This window comes from Somniosus microcephalus, chromosome 1, assembly GCF_052327205.1.
Source record: "Somniosus microcephalus isolate GS21.2 chromosome 1, FLI_Smic_1.0, whole genome shotgun sequence".
Classification (NCBI taxonomy): Eukaryota; Metazoa; Chordata; class Chondrichthyes; order Squaliformes; family Somniosidae; genus Somniosus; species Somniosus microcephalus.
Genome location: NC_140987.1, coordinates 96,180,979 through 96,201,486, shown reverse-complemented (window position 1 = coordinate 96,201,486; position 20,508 = coordinate 96,180,979). Strand labels below are relative to the sequence as shown.

The window sequence follows — 20,508 nt, the reverse complement described above, 5'->3', positions numbered from 1 at the left end:
CCTCCTTGCTTCTGCTTCCTCCTCTTCTGCTTCCCCCTTCTTCTGCTTCCCCCTTCTTCTGCTTATCCCTCTTCCCTCTGCAAGCAGATGCTGGAAATCTGAAATAAAAGCATAAAATGCTGGAAAAACTCAGCAGGCCAGGCAGCATCTCGACCTGAGACGTGAACTCTGTTTCTCTCTCCACGGATGCTGTCTGACCTGCTGAGTATTTCCAGCATTTTCTGTCTTCTCAGAGGCTTTCCTTTACCATCAATGCCTTGCAAGCATCCAGCAGCACTCGCTGCATTCCCTACACACTCACAAAACTTTTAACATGTATTGCACCAAGCCACTACTTCAATAACATTTTTAAAAATCCAGTCCAAAAGCTTAAATGCAAATTTACCTGAATGATGTGTGTGAACTTTAAGAAGTACTGACAGCATCTCTATCAGTCTGCTGAACGCTTGGTTTTCAGTGAGCTTAGGACCCAGCGCTGAACTCAACACGAAGGTCGAAGTTTGCAGACGTAGCGTCAATTCGGCATTGTACGCTATCGGTAGCGCTATGGCCCTCAACCAAAATGGCGGCCGCCGAGACCCGCGCCAGAGAAGGGCACTAGAGTGGCGGCCTCCATTTTTCGCCAGGATAGTGACGCAAACGGGTGGCAGTAAGTAGCCCAACTTCTAGGCCTAACTTTTTAAAATAAATATCTACACAAAAAACTATGAGAAGAAGTCCATGGACTTACTGTCATTTGTAAAGAAAAATTCAGCTTAACTAAATTGCCCCAGTGGCACAGGATAGAACATGCTGAGGCTGGGAATGATAAGACTCATACCCACTGACTTAAGTGAAAAATTGTGGGAAGCTGTGCCTGCACCGCTTGTCTGCCTACTTCCTGATGCTCAGACTACCTCTTCCTGTTTTCCTATCTGATTCTTGGTGCTTTGCTACTCTCAACTATCTGATCCATGCTGATAGTACTCATGGAAGGAAAATTGGGTGGATTCCTTCACAGGAGTGCACTCCGACTGGCCCAATTTTCTGATATTAGTTGTACCTAGGCGATTCAGGAAAATTTCTCCTGTATTTGTTTGCCATCGACATCTGTGTAGGCAAACATTATTTTGAATCCTGCAAATGGCTGACTTAGTTAAAAAGAAATACAGTTTTTAATTCCTTTTGCTCTGGGATATCTTCAAAGAAATTTGGAGCTATACTCTGGCTCTACTACAGCCAGACTGCAGTCAGTCGGAAGTCAGCAGAGATAAGGGTCAAGTCAGAAGGCTCCATGGTAGCCAATAACCACATCAGCAAGTGACAGTATTCCAAGGAAAAGTTTTAGATTAAGAACCAGTGCAGCGGAAGAACATTTTTTGTTTAAATTCTAAGGAAAATACTGACGCTTGTATTTACTGTAGATCCATGGTTTGTATTTAGTATTGCTCATTTACGTGTTATAATAGTCAATAAATTTTGCGTACTGATGATGAGGAGATCATGCGGTGGTAAGTTATTATATTCCAATACACCGCAGTACGGGGTTTTCTGTTCAACCCCTGGGTCTTTTGGTCAGGCAAAGGCACATTTTGGTTCATAAAGGACGCAATGTCCACTTACAGGAGTGGCCAGTGATGCTGAACCCAAGAAATATCTATCTTAAGAAACATAAATATATTAAATCAAGCCCATTGTGTTTAAATATTAAACTTGTTTATATTTCACATTTTATTGTCAAAACAACTGGTTGAAATACATTTTCTTTGCTTCCTGCCAGTGTCACAGGCCCTGCACATTATAAGGCAGGATGAGATAGCCCGCCTGAGTCGAGCCCTTTCAGGACTTAAAAGTCCAAGTTTTCCTTTCCACTATCTGCAATTACAAAAAAAAATTGATAGATAAACAGATGATCAAGTCATACTTGTGTAATCACGCTTTATGGGATTAAAGTATATCCATCCCAGCTGCTGCTTGAGAAGAATTTGAATCTGAAATTTTACTAATTGAGAAAAAAGTTTAATTCATGCCCTTAATTTATGAACTTTTTAACAAGGCCCTAAAAAGTAACGATTGATAATTGTAGCTACGTGTTTCAGATTGTGTCTCAGTACTAGCTGAATGAAAAAAAGCAACAGCCTAACATAACATTCAGTATAATCAATTTATAATGTTAACTGACTTACTATATGGACCATTGCAAGGCAGCAGGTGAGGTACTATAGATTTCGTGCATGGTAAATCCCTAATCTCAGCCATGCCATCGTGGAGATGTGCCGAACAGAGGCCAAGCACTTCCTTACAAGAAAGGGTTAAAAATTGAACAGACTCGCCCTAGGCTGCTTTCACATGCATTCTATCAGTTATTTTCAAAATTGGCAAAGGTTACCTGCTTTCATGGCCTGTGACAGAGACCAAGAGAGGGAGAAAACAAAGAAAAACCATAATATCAAAAAGAATATATCATGTTACAAATTGGTCCGCATGGCACCCGTTTTCCAGATGGGGTAAAAATGACCAATTTTGCAGGGTTATGCCCTGCACCCCACGGACACATGTAATACGTCCGATGGCCTCAGGCGATTTTCAGGCGTCTCAGGCAGCCACATTAAACAGGCGTTGGGCCCCTTGCATCTGCTAATTAGGGACCTAATGCCGGTTTAAGGACCCCTCAGCAACATTGGTCAGCATTGTGCGGAGCACGGCGTCGGGGCATATTTTCTTTTTGTTTTGCTTACCTTTCTGTGGAGCCAGGAGCAGCAGGAATGCTCTTCCCGGCTCCACAGCACTCCTGCAGTGCTTCTGCCAGCCCCCATGATCTACCCGCCCGTGTTATTCTTCCCTCCCCCAAGGACTTACCGGAGGGCTGCTGTCTGTGAGGGAGCGAGCCCAAATTTCATTTCCAACTTTGGGCGAGCTACTTCTGGAGGCACGACAGGTGTCGACAGCTCGCTTATATTATTAAAATTAAAATGAGGCCGTAGGGCCAATTGTGGGTGAACTTCGGACTTCCGGTTTTGGCCTGTGCTTGCAGCGTATCACCTATTTTGGGCCCTAAAACCAAATTCTACCTGCCCAAGTTTAATAAAACTGGCCAAGTTGTGAAAGCCAAATAGACCCGAGTGGGAAACTTGCCTGGTTTGACTGATAGTAGTCCCATCAGTTGAAGTCGATGGACTATAGTGCCAGAATGTTTGCCATAGCTTTTCAATGAGGCTAAACTGAAGATTCACTACTACATCCAGTATTGCCTATAAAGTAACAAAAACACTCTGTAAGCAAAAGATATGGTTCCACCAACAAATATAGTTTAAATGATTCAATATTCTTAGCAGCTAAAAAAAGACAGACTCTTCATAGGCATCAGGGTACATGAGGCCATCTTTGACTTCGAATGAGGTACTTTGGACATTAGGGCCTTACATTATATCATAGATGCTAGGATGTGAACGTTAACAAGTTTATCTGAAATTCTTCTCTCCATTATTTTAGTGCAGGCTTAAAATGAAGATATTAGTTTAATTATTTAATAATATTTTAAGATCTGGTTACTGTAATGTATATACCTTTAAGGGGGGAACTACTTTTTACAGCTCATGTATACTGTAGTACCGGCAGTGACCACACCTGTATATAGCACTGAGTAGTAATCTGTACAGATCAGTTCCAGTGTGAGCCACGTTTAGTAAACACCTGTTGTACCGTTTCTCCTGCAGTCTGTGTCTTATTATACACGGACACAACATTGGCGACAAGGCAAGTTCGAACCTACCTGCAACTCTGCATCACCTCCCAGGGATTCGTTCCTGGAGATCAGTGGATTGGAGGTCAAGGCCAGAGACTCGGGCGTCGACCACGGGCAACCGCCCAGTCATTCAGCAGACTCGAGAATTGCGGGGGAGGCTGTCGAGAGCCAGGCTTGGCTTTCCAGTCAAGGTGGTCCAGCGAAACGGGCTGGCAACAGGTAGTGCGCAGACCCTTCCCGGACAGCGGCGGGCTAGAGCCCGACCGAGCGGCACAGCAAAGGGCCGAGCAGCATCGACGGGGGAGAGAGAGGGCAGAGCGCACGGCGCAGCCAGTGTTCAGGGGCCGAGCAGCGTTGAAGAGAGGGAGAGAGAGACGCGCAGAAACCCGCGAGGCGCTGCCATTGCCACGAGGACCGCTGAGAGCAGCGTTGGCAGCAGCGCAGGAGAAGCGCACGAAACCTACAGGGCGCCGCCATTGCCACGAGAACTGCCGGGAGCGGCGTTGGCAGCAGCGGGGGAGGAAGGAAAGCGCGGGAGACGGCATTATAAACCACTGGGAGACGCCATTTTAAACCACACCCAAAATGCCGAAGAGTGGCAGTATCACCGCACTTGACAATGAAGTCGAAGATTGGACTACATATGTCGAACGAATAGAGGTGTACTGCAAGGCAAATGAGGTGTCAGATGACAAGAAAGCGTCGGTATTGCTAAATTTAATGGGTGCAAAGACGTATGGTTTATTACGAAATCTAGTAACCCCAACGAAGCCAATGGAAAAGAGTTTTGAAGACATAGTAACGATACTACAGGAACATTTAAACCCCACACCGCTGCTGATAGCAGAAAGATTCAAGTTTCACAAACGGAACCAGCATAAGGATGAAAGCAATGCTGATTATTTAACAGAACTGCGCAAACTATCGACGGGACTACCAGCGGCTATTCTCACATATACCCTTGAGAGACACAAAAATTATTTTGAAGACGTACATGGGGCAAAAAGTCTACCCCAAAGGAAAAATAAGGGTGACCGTTATATATAACGGTAAGGAAACACCAAAACTAGACCTGTATGTATTGCAAGATGGAGGACCACCATTACTGGGACATGAATGGATCCGGAAAATACAACCGGATTGGCATTCCATACAGGCACTGACTGTGGCTGACAAAAAGGATGACGACGTCACACCTGGGCGACTGTCAAAGATCCTAACTGACGCGAAAGAAGTGTTCCAGCAAGGACTCGGAACACTAAAAGGCATGACAGCGACGATTAAAATTGAAGAAAACGCAAGCCCAAAATTGTTTAAGGCCAGACCGGTACCTTATGTGATCCGCCCAGCCGTCGAAACAGAGCTGGAGAGTCTGGAACGTTCAGGTGTACTGTCCAAGGTAGACTGGAGCGAGTGGGCTACACCCATCGTCCCTGTGATGAAAAAGTCGTTGAGCAGCACGCCTGGGGAACCAAGGAAGGTTCGCATCTGTGGGGACTTTAAGGTAACAGTGAACCCAGTCCTTCACACCGTACAATATCCACTTCCGCGGATTGAAGATATTTTCGCCTCGCTATTTGGAGGGAAACGCTTCACTAAGATTGATCTGGCCCAGGCGTATCTGCAAATGGAGGTAGAAGAAGCATCAAAAAATTACCTCACAATCAACACCCATAAAGGTCTCTACCAATACAACCGGCTGGTATTCGGGGTAGCATCAGCTCTGGCTATTTGGCAGAGGGCAATGGAACAAGTCCTGCAAGGTATCCCAGGGACCCAGTGTTATTTGGATGACATCCTGGTCACGGGCGAAAATGACAGTGATCACCTTGCCAACCTGGAGCAGGTGCTCACTAGATTGCAGGAATATGGGCTCCGAGCTAACCGCCCCAAATGCGAGTTTTTTAGAAAACAGATCTCGTATTGTGGCTACGTTATCGATAAAGAGGGGTTACATAAGTCCCCAGAGAAGATTGAGGCAGTATTCAAGGCTCCAGCACCGGAAAATGTGTCACAACTGAGGTCGTTCCTCGGGCTGGTAAACTACTACCATAAGTTCTTGCCAAATTTGTCTACAATACTACACCCACTGAACACCCTACTGCAAACTGGGGTGCCATGGAAGTGGAGTGACGAATGTAGACGAGCAGTGGATCCTGTCGAAATATTCCATTCGACTATAGTTGAATACCTACCGGTGACTAACACTTGTATCGAAAAGGAAACCCGAAATGACCCGACACTGTCTCGGGTATATGATTTGACGGTGAAGGGATGGCCAGCACATGGCGACTCACTGTTGCCAGCATTCTCGACAAGGAGAGAACAGCTGTCAGTGTGCCGGGGGACCTTGATGTGTGGATCCCGAGTGGTAATTCCACCCAAGTTAAGGGATAGAGTGCTCAATGAGCTTCATGAGGGTCATCTGGGAGGGGTAAAAATGAAAAGCCTAGCCAGAGCTTATGTGTGGTGGCCGGGAATCGATAAACAAATCGAGGACCTGATCAAGAGCTGCTCAGGATGCCAGAAAGTCCAAAATGCACCACCACAGGCCCCTCTACACCCATGGGAGTGGCCCTCATCTCCATGGCAACGGGTGCATATTGATTTTGCTGGTCCATTCATGGACTCAATGTTTTTAATAGCCGTGGATGCGCACTCCAAATGGCCTGAGGTCATCAAAATGTCCTCCACCACCACGGAGAAAACTATTGTAGTCCTACGGACCATTTTTGCCAGGAATGGCTTGCCAGAACAGATTTGCTCTGACAACGGACCACAGTTTGTGTCCGAAGAGTTCCGGAGGTTCTTGAAAAAGAATGGGGTAAGGCATTACACATCCGCCCCGTATCATCCAGCCACAAATGGATTGGCTGAGAGGTTCGTACAAACCTTTAAGAAGGCAATAAAGGCTATGTACAATGACAACATTCCGCTGCAGCACAAGGTGGACAATTTCCTGTTCGCCTACCGGAATGCGACACATGCAGTCACCAACCAGGCCCCAGCCATGATGTTCTTTAACCGAAGGTTAAGATCTCGCCTGGATTTGCTCAGACCAAACATGCGAAGAGATGTTGAGAGTAAGCAATTCCAGCACATCCATGAGAAGCCAACAAGGAGCTTCAATGTAGGGCAACCAGTCTTGGCCCGCGACTACCGAACAGAAAAATGGCAGCCAGGAACGATATGCACACGGCAGGGCTCACTAATGTACACAGTGGACGTTGGGGAGAGCATCGTGAGATGCCATGCTGACCAGATCCTAGAGTCACAGAAACAAGTCAACCCCATGCCTCGCCCATACATACCTGGTGATGAACCCGACGTACAGGTCGCATCTACCCCAGAAACAGTAGCATCGGATGCTGATGAACCAACCGACGACAGGGGGCCAGAATCGCCTCCGCACCAAGAGGAAGACACTCGGGAAAGGCGCTATCCAGAAAGGATCAGGAAGCCTCCCCAAAGACTGAATATATAAATAGACTATTTACAGCTAATGTGGCATGTTAAAAGTGTTAATTGTAATTAGTTTGATATTTAATTGTTAAATGAGTGTTATGGTACTGTTAATCTAAAAGGGGAGGAATTGTAATGTATATACCTTTAAGGGGGGAACTACTTTTTACAGCTCATGTATACTGTAGTACCGGCAGTGACCAAACCTGTATATAGCACTGAGTAGTAATCTGTACAGATCAGTTCCAGTGTGAGCCACGTTTAGTAAACACCTGTTGTACCGTTTCTCCTGCAGTCTGTGTCTTATTATACACGGACACAACAGTTACCCAAACTAAAAATTGGAAATGCAGAGTGGATGTTGTCTTCAGAAACTTAATTCTCCATCTATTGTACTGCTTTGGCCAGATTCACACAGAGCCCCACTCACGATTAAATGAAAAGAGGTTAAAAAGGAAATAAATACGTCTGTTTTATGATTTTGTTTTGCACCAGTAAAGTCTTGGCAAGGTTTATTGTGAAATTGTGTCAGTAAAAGTATTAAAAATTTACTTTTAAACTTGGTACATTCTGAATTAAAAATTAATTTAAATTACTGGCCCTAAATTCCATACCTCACAGTGCTCTCTATAAAGAATCTGTAGTGTTCTGATATCCTCAAGAGTGATGCCATCCAACAAGGGACTGTCTCCAACCTCAAGTTCTACAAATTCAGGAAGAGCACGAGAGGCATCTATCATCATGAAAATAAATCAAAAACAAAATTTATTAACACTGCTCATCAGATAAGAGAAAACCTTTCTTGATTTACTGACACCAAAGGGCCTTTGGAGCTTTGTGAGTAATGACTAATAAGCAGCCAAGAGTATAAGTGATGTAGCAATGAGGCTCATAAATAAACATCCTAAGTATTAATTCTGGTTTTCTGTTTTTGAAATGGCTTGGTGACTATTCATACACATTCATTCACATAATGCTAAAATCTTGTAACTTTCTAGTTTAAAATGGATTCACAGTAATGTGTTATTATGCTGGATTAACTTTAGTTAGTTGGAACTGCGTTTTCCATTGATTATAAAAACACATCCATTAATTGCCCCACAAGTCACTAAACACATATGATCAGCCTCCTACACTGTTCCCAATGAAGCTCATCGGAAGCTCGAGGAATAGTACCTCATCTTTCGATTAGGCTTCCGGACTCAACATTGAGTTCAGCAATTTCAGATCATAACCACTGCCCTCATTTTTTCAGACAGCAGCTGTTGTTAATGATTCTGCTATTCTCATTTACACCTCCTCTAGACCCATCTTTTGTTTCTTTACCTGTCCCATCACCATCTCCCTTTGCCTTGCACCATCAACCCTTTTGTCATTTAATCTCTCCTGCCTTCCACCCTATCACAGACCTTTCCCTTTTGTTCTTTCCTCCCCTCCCCACTTTCCCTGCCCCTGTACTTGCTTAAAACCTGTTACAACTGTAATTATTTCTAGTTCTGAAAGGTCATTGACCTGAAACGTTAACTTTGTTTCTCTCTCCACAGATGCTGCCTGACCTGGTGAGTATTTCTGTTTTTATTTCAGATTTCCGGCATCCACAGTATTTTTCCACATTTGTTTCATCACAATGTCAGTATAATCTGATCTCAATGATGAGACCAAATTGAGTGTATTGCACCAAACACTGCATCTCTCAATGATGAGCCATTCAACTATTTAATATGGACAGAATGTTAAATTATGCTAATTAATCTAGCAGTAGTAGTAGTAGTAGGATGGGCAGTTGTAGTTTACTGAGAATGCAAGACTTGTAGTCTTGGGTGTGCACATAAATAAATTTATACATACACAGAGTGAAAAACAATCTTTCATAAATAAAAGTTCACTTGCTGGTATCATAAAATCAACAGTGTTAACGATGTGAGTATTAACACCATCACAGAATGAAGAATGAAAAAGTTAGCTCCTACTTCCCACATGCATCAGTGGCTACATCCACTTTCTGGTATGATACTGAGCCAAATACACCAGTAAATTTTCAGGTTCAATCCCTGGTCTATGCTGAGTTAGGTAACTAACATTGTTGCAGTATTCGAGTTTACTAGTATTGGTCTCAGTATCTCTGGGGCTTGGAAGGGGGAAAAAACAAAATCAGCCAAATTCCCCACTGCCTTTCACCATCCATTGATCCCTGCTGTAAAGTGAACATGTGTGAATGTTCGGTAAGCACTGGATCAGGCTCAACTGTGAAATGCTCTATGGTAAAATAGCATGTCGACACTCAGTCAAAGCTCATACTTGGGAGAATGGCTAGTTGGTGGGATATGGGAGGGCTGCTGGCACCCTTGGAACAGTATTCTACCCTGAGCAGTAGCTTCAAGACAGAAGGAGGGAGATTAAGAGATAATTAGAGGAGAGAAAAGAGGTTAAAAAATAAAAACCCTGCACTACAAAAATCATAATCAGTTAAAATAAAACCATTATTAAAGGGGATAGGTCCTTACCTGCATACAATGTTTACAAATTTCCTCCATGTTGATTCTGAATAGCTGATTTGTACCAACTGCAAAGCCAGGAAACAATACTGCAGTATAATTTGTAAAAGCTGAGTGTTTTCTTTTTATTTATTCACGGGATGTGGGCATTACTGGCAATGCCAGCATTTATTGCCCATCCCTATACAATTGAGCAGCTTGTCCATTTCAGAGGGCAATTAAAAGTTAATCACATTGCTGTGGGTCTAGTCACATCTTGGCCAGACCAGGTAAGGACGGCAGATTTCCTTCCCTAAAGAACATTAGTGAACCAGATGGGTTTTTACGACAATCCGGTAGTTTCATGGACACCATTACTGATACCAGCTTTTTATTCCAGAATTATTTAATTAACTGAATTTAAAAAAAATTCCCCAGCTACCATGGTGGGGTTTGAACTAATTTCTCCAGATCATTAATCCAAGCATCTGGATTACCAGTCCAGTAACATAATCACGATGCCGTACCCCCGAATGTATGTGAAAGTTGAATAAAGACAAATTCATTTTAAATGCAGTATTGATAAACGAAGCACAATATTTAAATTAACTTTAAAAGTGCGGTATACAGGGATGATAGAATGTTTTTCAGAGTAACATTGTGGGAAATTATTTGGGGTCACTTTACATTCACTGTAGAATCATACGCAGTTTAAAACTCCTTCTGCTGTGCCTCAGCAATGTGGCTTAATCCCAACACCCAGGCCTGTACTGTACTACTGTGACATTTCTATTTCCTCGACCAATCTCAAGAATTGGATGGAGACTGCCCATATACATCTGACGTGGGATGAGGACAATTTCTATTGCCATCAGAGACAGAAGGCTTTTATCCCATGAGTCGGTTCTGGATTCAAACCCAGATCACAGAGGTAAAAGGACAGTATGGTAATCCAGACTCGCCAACCTCCTCATTATAGCAATTCTAACAGAAGTGTGCTGTGCTATGATAGCAGCGTAAAATACTTTAAGAAAAGGTGGATGTAAAAGATCCCATGGCACTATTTCGAAGAAGAGTACGGGAGTTCTTGCCGATATCCTGGCCAACATTTATGCTTCAACTAACACCTTAAAAAAATAATCTGGTCATTAACTCATTGCTGTTTGTGGGAGCCTGCTGTGAGCAGATTGGCTGCCGTATTTAGAGTCATTGGGGTTGACTTTCAGTGTGCCGTGAGGCGGGCTTTTAGGTGTGCGGGGGGTTAAAATCCCGAATTCGGGGGTCCCAACACCATCCCGCCCAAAACCCGCCTCCATGTAAGTTTCAAAGGAGGCGGGTACCCACCCCGCACTGGGACCCGCCGACCCGAGGCGGGAAGGGATTAGTGCCAATTAACTGCCTGTTAACAGGTAGTTAACAGGCAGTTTTTAGCCTAATCCCTATTTTGAAGGATGTCGTGTGGGGCAGGAAGGCAGATTATTATTTGAATGGCAATAGATTGGGAGAAGGGGAAGTGCAAAGAGACCTGGGTGTCCTTGTGCACCAGTCGCTGAAGGTAAGCATGCAGGTGCAGCAGGCGGTTAAGAAGGCAAATGGTATGTTGGCCTTCGTAGCAAGAGAGTTCGAGTACAGGAACAAGGATGTCTTGCTACAGTTGTACAGGGCCTTGGTGAGACCGCACCTTGAGTATTGTGTGCAGTTTTGGTCACCATACCTGAGGAAGGACGTTCTTGCCATGGAGGGAGTGCAGCGAAGATTCACCAGGCTGATACCTGGGATGGCAGGAATGACGTATGAGGAGAGATTGTGTCGATTGGGCTTATACTCACTGGAGTTTAGAAGATTGAGAGGGGATCTCATCGAAACCTATAAAATTCTGTCAGGTCTGGACAGACTAGATGCAGGAAGGATGTTTCTGATGGCCGGGGAGTCCAGAACCAGGGGTCATAGTCTAAGGATAAGGGGTAAGCCATTTAGGACTGAAATGAGGAGGAATTTCTTCACCCAGAGAGTGGTGAACCTGTGGAATTCTCTACCACAGAGGGCGGTGGGGGCCAGTTCATTAAATATATTCAAGAAAGAGTTGGATATGTTTCTTGAGGCTGAAGGGATCAAGGGATATGGGGAAAAGGCGGGGACAGGGTACTGAGTTTCGATGATCAGCCATGATCACATTGAATGGCGGAGCAGGCTCGAAGGGCCGAATGGCCTACTCCTGCTCCTATCTTCTATGTTTCTATGTAAACCACACCAAGTTAGAGGAGTCGGGCCGTCGGGTTGAAGGACTTGGAGGGGTCGAGATGTCGGTGTTCAGGTGAGTGATGGGTGCATGAGTGCAAAGGTAAGTGTGTTTCGTGTGTCTAAAGTGTGTAAAGAAGTTTAAATTGCCCGTACTTACCTTTACAGCCTTCCTTCCTCTGGGTTTCGGGAGTCCATCATTCAGCCGGCACAGAAAGCAGAATGGCCGCGAGCTGTCAAAAGTGACAGCCTGCAGCTTTCAGTGCCGGCGAGATTTCTAACTGAGTCTGCGTAGAAGGACTCAAGTTAGAAGTCAGACTGTCAGTGTTTGACAGCTTCAAACAGCTGTGAAACACTGATATTTCATCTGTCAACACGTCTTGACAGATGAAATTTCAGTCTGTGATGTCACCTGTTGCCGGGTGGCCCTTAATTGGCCCGCTGGGCGGGCTCAACAAGGTCAATCAAGTGAAAATCACGTGGATTGGCCGCATCGTGATGGAGGCGGGACTGCAACCCAAAAATTGTAGTCCCGCCTCCTTCATGAAAATCCAGCCCATAGAGTTATACAGTACAGAAAGAGGCCCTTTGGCCCATCGTGTCCACGCCGGCCATCAAGGCCTGTCTATTCTAATCCCATTTTTCAGCACTTGGTCCGTAGCCTTGTATCCTATGGTGTTTCAAGTGCTCATCCAAATGCTTCTTGAATGTTGTGAGGGTTCCTGCCTCTACCACCCTTTCAGGCAGTGAGTTGCAGATTCCAAACACCCTCTGGGTGAAAAAGTTTTTCCTCAAATCCCCTCTAAACCTCCTGCCCCTTACCTTGAAACTATGCCCCCTGGTTATTGACCCCTCTTACTAAGGGGAAAAGTTCCTATCTACCCCATCTATGCCCCTCATAATTTTGTACACCTCCATCAGGTCCCTCCTTAGCCTTCTCTGCTCTAAGGAAAACAACCCCAGCCTGTCCAGTCTCTCTTCACAGCTGAAGCGCTCCAGCCCAGGTAACATCCTGGTGAATCTCCTCTGCACCCTCTCCAATGCAATCACATCCTTCCTATAGTGTGGCGACCAGAACTGCACACAGTATTCCAGCTGTGGCCTAACTAGCGTTTTGTACAGCTCCATCATAACCTCCCTGCTCTTATATTCTATGCCTCGGCTAATGAAGGCAAGTATCCCATATGCCTTCTTAACCACCTTATCTACCTGTCCTGCTGCCTTCAGTGATCTATGTACATGCACACCAAGGTCCCTCTGATCCTCTCTCCTTCCTAGGGTCCTACCATTCATTGTGTATTCCCTTGCCTTGTTAGTCCTCCCAAAATGCATCACCTCACACTTTTCAGGGTTAAATGTTTATTACAGTGGCTACACATCAAAAATACTTAATTGGCTATAAATCGTTTTAGGATATCCCGAGGTTGTGAAGCGTGCTATATCAGTGAAAGTCATTCTTTCTTTCATCATTTTTTTTTTTAACCTTTAATAACCAGAAAGCGAACTAGGTCAACAAACAAAGTCCTAATTTTAACAGCCCCCCTGTGCCCGACATGAATGGGGTGTGCAAGAGATTAAAATATAAGCAGTGTGACACTCACTAGACCAACAATGCACATGCACCCCATGCCATTTTAACAGGTACATTTTCAGCAGTGTGCGAGAGTCTCATTGACATTCAAAAGTTGGGGTCTGATGATGTAATTCAGACCCCGAAGACATTTTAACCTGCAGCAGAGATTTACTAGAATGGTACCAGGGGTGAGGAACTTCAGTTATAAGAACATAAGAAGTAGGAGCTGGAGTAGGCCATTTGGACCTTCGAGGCTGCTCCGCCATTCAATAAGATCATGGCCGATCTTCTTCCTCAACGCTTCCTTCCCGCACTATCCCCATATCCCTTGATTCCCTACGTTCCCAAAAATTTATCGACCTCTGTCTTGAATATACACCCCGGCAGCAGCAAGAGCAGCCCTGGGTGGAGACTGAATGCAGAGACCAAGGAGTTAAAGAGCAGGGAGCGAGTGCGGCCCAGACTCACCGGCAGCAGCAGTGAGAGCGGCCCTGGGTGGAGACTGAGCGTGGAGACCGAGGAGTTAAAGAGTTGGGAGCGAGAGCGGCCCAGACTCACCGGCGGCAGCAGCGAGAAGTAAAAGGTGATCGAAGTGTGACGTCACCAGAAAGCAGGTAAGTGATTGGTTGGTGAGCATTTCTCTCTCTCTCGCTTTTTTCCAAACTTAATTTTTGTGGTTTATAGTTTCTAGGGTCTCTGTTGTGTAGCGGGGAGTGGTAGTAAACAAGGGCCCTTGAGTATATCATTTAATTGTAGTGTAATTAGTGGTATTGATTTGATTTAATTTAATTTGAATTAATTAAAGGGTAAGTCATGGCAGCACAGCTTGGTGCCGTGGCATGCTCCTTCTGCACTATGTGGGAAATTAGGGACACTTCTCGTGTCCCTGACGACGATGTGTGCAGGAAGTGTATCCAGCTGCAGCTACTGACAGACCACACTGCGGCGCTGGAGCTGCAAATGGATACATACTGGACCATTCGCGATGCTGAGGACATCGTGGATAGCACGTTTAGGGAGTTGGTCACACCGCAGGTAAAAGCTGCACAGGCAGGAAGGGAATGGGTGACCACCAGGCAGAGTAGTAGATGCAAGCAGGTAGGACAGGGGTCCCCTGTGGCCATCACCCTTTCAAACAGATATACCACTTTGGATATTGTTGAGGGAGATGGCTTATCGGGGGAAGGCAGCAGCAGTCAACTTCCTGGCACCATGGGTGGTCCTGCTGCACAGGATGGGAGGAAAAAGAGTGGGAGAGCTATAGTGATAGGGGATTCTATTGTAAGGGGAATAGATAGGAGTTTCTGCGGCCGCAAACGAGACTCCAGGATGGTACGTTGCCTCCCTGGTGCAAGAGTCAAGGATATCTCGGGGCGGCTGCAGGGCATTCTGGAGGGGGAGGGTGAACAGCCAGTTGTCGTGGTGCATATAGGTACCAACGATATAGGTAAAAAAACGGGATGAGGTCCTAAAAGTTGAATATAGGGAGTTAGGAGGTAAATTAAAAAATAGGACCTCAAAGGTAGTAATCTCAGGATTGCTACCAGTGCCATGTGCTAGTCAAGAGTAGGAATAGAAGGATATTTCAGATGAATACATGGCTAGAGGAATGGTGCAAGGGGGAGGGTTTCAAATTCCTGGGACATTGGAACCGGTTCTGGGGGAGGTGGGACCAGTAGAAACTGGACGGTTTGCACCTGGGCGGGACCGGAACCGATGTCCTAGGGGGAGTGTTTGCTAGTGCTGTTGGGGAGAGTTTAAACTAAAATGGCAGAGGGTTGGGAACCTGTGCAGGGAGACAGATGAAAGGGAAGCAAGGATAGAAACAAAAGATAGGAAGGAGAAAAGCGAAAGTGGAAGGCAGAGAAATCAAGGGTGTAAATCAAACAGGGTCACAGTACATAATAATTCTAAAAGGACTAAGAGTGTTAAAAAAATCAAGCCTGAAGGCTTTGTGTCTTAATGCGAGGAGCATTTGTAATAAGGTGGATGAATTAGCTACGCAAATAGATGTAAACGGATATGATATAATTGGGATTACGGCGACATAGCTCCAGGGTGACCAAGGGTGACCAAGACTGGGAATTCAACATCCAGGGGTATTCAATATTCAGGAAGGACAGGAAAAAAGGAAAAGGAGGAACCAGCATTGCTGGTTAAAGAGATTAACACAATAAATAGTAAGGAAGGATATTAGCTCTGATGATGTGGAATCTGTGCGGGCAGAGCTGAGAAATACCAAGGGGCAGAAAACGTTAGTGGGGGTTATATACAGACCCCCAAACAGTAATGCTGAGGTTGGGTATGGCATTAAATGGGAAATTAGAGACGCGTGCAATAAGGGCACAGCAGTTATCATGGGTGACTTTAATCTACATATAGATTGGGCTAACCAAATTAGTAACAATACTGTGGAGGAGGAATTCCTAGAGTGTATACGGGATGGTTTCCTGTACCAATATGTTGAGGAACCAACTAGAGATCAGGCCATCTTAGACTGGGTATTATGTAATGAGAAAGGATTAATTAGCAATCTTGTTGTGCGAGGCCCCTTGGGGAGGAGCAATCATAATATGATAGAATTCTTCATTAAAATGGAGAGTGAAGTAGTTGACTCAGAGACTAGGGTCCTGAATTTAAATAAAGGAAACTACGATGGTACGAGTTGGCTAGGATGGATTGGGGAATGTTACTTAAAGGGTTGACAGTGGATAGGCAATGGCAAACATTTAAAGATCACATGGATGAACTACAGAATTTGTTCATCCCAGTTTGGCATAAAAGTAAAACAAAAAAGGTGACTCAACCGTGGCTAACAAGAGAAATTAGGGATAGCATAAGATGCAAGGAGAGGACATATAATTTGGCCAGAAAAAGCAGCAAACCTGAGGATTGGGAGCAGTTTAGGATTCAGCAAAGGAGGACAAAGGGATTAATTAAGAGGGGGAAAATAGAGTATGAGAGTAAGCTTGCAGGGAACATAAAAACTGACTGTAAAAGCTTCTATAGATATGTGAAGAGAAAAAGATTGGTGAAGTCAAGCGTAGGTCTCTTGCAGTCAGAATCAGCGGAATTTATAATGGGGAACAAAGAAATGGTAGACCAATTAAATACATACTTTGGTTCTGTCTTCACAAAGGAGGACACAAATAACCTCCCAGAGATGTCGGGGAACATAGGGTCTAATGAGAGGGAGGAATTGAATGAAATCAGTATTTGTAGGGAAATGGTGTTAGGGAAATTGACGGGATTGAATGCCGATAAATCCCCAGGGCCTGATAATCTACATCCTAGGGTACTTAAGAAAGTGGCCCTAGAAATAGTAGATGCATTGCTGGTCATCTTCCAAAATTCTATAGACTCTGGAACAGTTCCCATGGATTGGAGGATAGCTAATGTAACCCCACTATTTAAAAAGGGTGGTAGAGAGAAAATGGGGAATTATAGACCGGTAAGCCTAACATCGGTAGTGGGGAAAATGCTTGGGGTCCATTATAAAAGAGGTAATAGCAGAGCACTTGGAAAACAGTGACAGGATCGGACAAAGTCAACATGGATTTACAAAAGGTAAATCATGCTTGACTAATCTACTGGAATTTTTTGAGCATGTAACTGGTAGAATAGATAAGGGAGAACCAGTGGATGTGGTGTATTTGGACTTTCAGAAGGCTTTCGATAAGGTCCCACATAAGAGATTAGCATGCAAAGTTAAGGCACATGGGATTGGGGGTAAGGTACTGTCTTGGAGAGAACTGGTTGGCAGACAGGAAGCAAAGTGTTAGAATAAACGGGTCTGTTTCCGAGTGGCAGGCAGTGACTAGTGGGGTACCGCAGGGATCGGTGCTAGGACCCCAGCTATTCACAATATATATAAATGATCTAGACGAGGGAACTAGATGTAATATCTCCAAGTTTGCAGATGACACAAAGCTGGGTGGGCGTGTGTGCTGTGAGGAGGATGCCGAGAAACTCCAGTATGATTTGGACAGGTTGGGTGATTGGGCAGATGCATGGCAAATGTAGTATAAAGTGGATAAATGCTAGGTCTTCTGCAGCGAGTGTCTCACCTCCTGATTTCCTAAAGCCTTTCCACGATGTACAAGGTACAAGTAAGGAGTGTGATGGAATAATCTCCACTCGCCTGGATGCATGCAGCTCCAACACTGAAGATGGTCGACACCATCCAGGACAAAGCAGCCTGATTGGCACCCCATCCACCACCTTAAACATTCACTCCCTCCACCACCGGCATACCATCTACAAGATGCACTGCAACAACTCGCCAAGGCTTCTTCGGCAGCACCTCCCAAACCCGTGACCTTTTCCACCTAGAAGGACAAGGGCAGCAGGCGCATAGGAACACCACCACCTCCAAGTCACAAACCATCCGGACTTCGAAGTATATTGCCGTTCCTTCATCGTTGCTGGGTCAAAATCCTGGAACCCCCCAACAGCACTGTGGGAGTACCTTCACCACACGGACTGCAGCGGTTCAAGAAGGCAGCTCACCACCACCTTCTCGAGGGCAATTAGGGATGGGCAATAAATGCTGGCTTTGCCAGCGACGCCCACATCCCAAGAAGAAATAAAAAAAATAGCCCCTTAAGAATTTTATATGTTTCAATTAGATCACCTCTCATTCTTCTAAACTCGAGGGAATATAGGCCTAGTCTATACTCAATCTCTCCTCATAGGGCAATCCCCTCATCCCAGGAACCAGTCTAGTGAACTTTTGTTTCACTCCCTCCAAGGCAAGTATGTCTTTACTTGGGTAAGACCAGATCTGTACACAGTACTCCAGGTGTGGCCTCACCAATGCCCTGTATAATTGTAGCAAGACTTCTTTACTCTTATATTCTAATCCCTTTGTAACAAATGCTAACATACCATTTGCTTTCCTAATTGCTTGCTGTGCCTGCATGTTAACTTTCTGTGATTCATGTACAAGGACACCCGGATCCCTCTGAATGCAAACATTTCCTAATCTCTCACCATTTAAAAAATATTCTTCTTTTTTGTTTTTCCTACCAAAGTGGATAACTTCACACTTCCCCACATTGTATTCCATTTGCCATGTTCTTGCCCACTCAGTTATATGGAGAGACTGGAGAAGCTGGGGTTGTTCTCCTTAGAGCAGAGAAGGTTAAGAGGAGATTTGATAAAGGTGTTCAAAAGCATGTATAGTTTTGATTGAGTAAATAAGGAGAAACTGTTTCCAGTGGCAGAAGGGTCAGTAACCAGAGGGCACAGATTTAAGGTGATTGGCAAAAGAACCAGAGGTGACATGAGGAAACATTTTTTAAATACACTGTAGCGAGTTGTTGTGATTTGGAATGCACCTGAAAGGGTGATGAAAGTAAATTCAAAGATAACTTTCAAAAGGGAATTTGATAAATACTTGAAAGGAAAGAAATTACAGTGCTATGGGGAAAGAGCAGGGGAGTGGGACTAATTGGATAGCTCTACCAAAGAGCCAGCACAGGCACAATGGGCTGAATAGCCTCTTTCTGTGCTGTTTCATTCTATGATTCCAATTATTTTATATTCATTATAAAATGATATCTTAATCATCAGATAGAAATAACATTTTTTGGCTCACTCGCTAAAACAGAGCCCATAAAGAGCAGTAAATTTAAACAATTACTGTTAAGTCTCAAGCCTTTTTTAAGTCATAAAAACCTGCCATATCGGGTCCAGGGGTTAAAGTGGTCCTGGACAGTCTAGAATGCCATTGGGGTTCTTGTTTCACAAGGCACTTATAGTCCTAGGTCTTGATTTTCTCACAAGGTATCCAAAACGGACTTTTTTTTATTAGCCGTGGGATCTTGAGATTAGAAAATACTTTTTTGAGGTACTGCTTCAATCCTGGTTCTTCTGACTTACTGCACACGCTCCCAGATCAGTGATTTCCCATTATTGCAGGCCAGTTTATCTTTTTAACCGTTTATTAATCTGAAGCCGCTTCTTTTTGCGACTGAACCTTTCTGTTTTGCTCCCACTGAATTGTTAAGTTCATAATCATAATCAACTTTATTGTCATTGTTAGTGCACAAGTGCAGTACAACGAAATGTAGACTTGCAGCTCCCGAGAGTGTACATTTAGATTAAGACATTTAAACATTCAACATTCATTTGGCTTGTAATACATTAACATAAACATAACCATAATAAAGTGCATTGGCAGATGTGCAGGCTTTAGAGTTTATTTGTGGAGTTCAGTAGGATGACAGCCCTGGGAAAGAAGCTGTTCCTAAATCTGGTCATTCGGGTGCAAATGCATCTGTAGCGCCTCCCAGATGGCAGGAGGGTGAACAGACTGTGGCTGGGGTGGGTAGGGTCTTTGATGATGGTCCGTGACCTCCGTAAACAGCGTTTCTGGTATATTTGCTCTATGGTCGGTAGCCGGGTGCCGGTAATGCGTTGGGCAGTTTTGACTACCCGCTGCAGGGCTTTCCGGTCATAGTAGCTACAGCTGCCATACCATACTGTGATACAGTTCGTCAGGATGCTCTCTATTGTGCAGCGGTAAAAGTTAGAGAGGATCAGGGGTGACAGGTTACATCCCTTCAGCCTCCTTAGGAAATATAGGCGCTGCTGGGCCTTCTTCACCAGAGAGGAGGTATTGAGGGACCAGGAGAGGTCTTCCGTGATGTGGACTCCGAGGAACTTAAAGCTGTCCACCCTTTCCACCACAGCCCCATGGATGTGGATGGGGGTGTGACTTCCGCCTTTAGACTTCCTGAAGTCCACAATGATTTCTTTGGTTTTCTTGATGTTAAGGGCCAGGTTGTTATCGGTGCACCACTTCACGAGATGCTGGACCTCCTCCCTGTAGGCTGACTCATCGTTGTTGGTGATCTGGCCTACTACCGTGGTATCATCCGCAAACTTGATGATGGTGTGGCTGTGGGAGGGGATAAAGCTGGGGAGAGGCCCAAGGTATCCTTGTGGGGCTAGGAGGCACATGACTTTGCCATCGAAATTAGCTCCTCTGGGGTGGGCAGCCTTCCCGTGCCTAATTCAGGCAAGTTAAAATG

The 20,508-nt window shown here is 44.7% G+C and overlaps 1 protein-coding gene across 1 annotated transcript in view; it reads right to left on the bottom strand.

Moving 5' to 3' along the window:
* The window catches only part of LOC147124242 (transcription factor RFX3-like), a 157,978-nt gene that overhangs the window by 71,692 nt on the left and 65,778 nt on the right, over positions 1–20,508 (bottom strand). Inside the window, exons 7-8 of the mRNA XM_085984118.1 lie at positions 7,801–7,919; positions 3,111–3,230 (exon numbers count right to left, since the gene is read on the bottom strand). Coding sequence (XP_085840244.1) covers positions 3,111–3,230; positions 7,801–7,919 — 239 coding nt within the window. The remainder of the gene's footprint in view (positions 1–3,110; positions 3,231–7,800; positions 7,920–20,508) is intronic.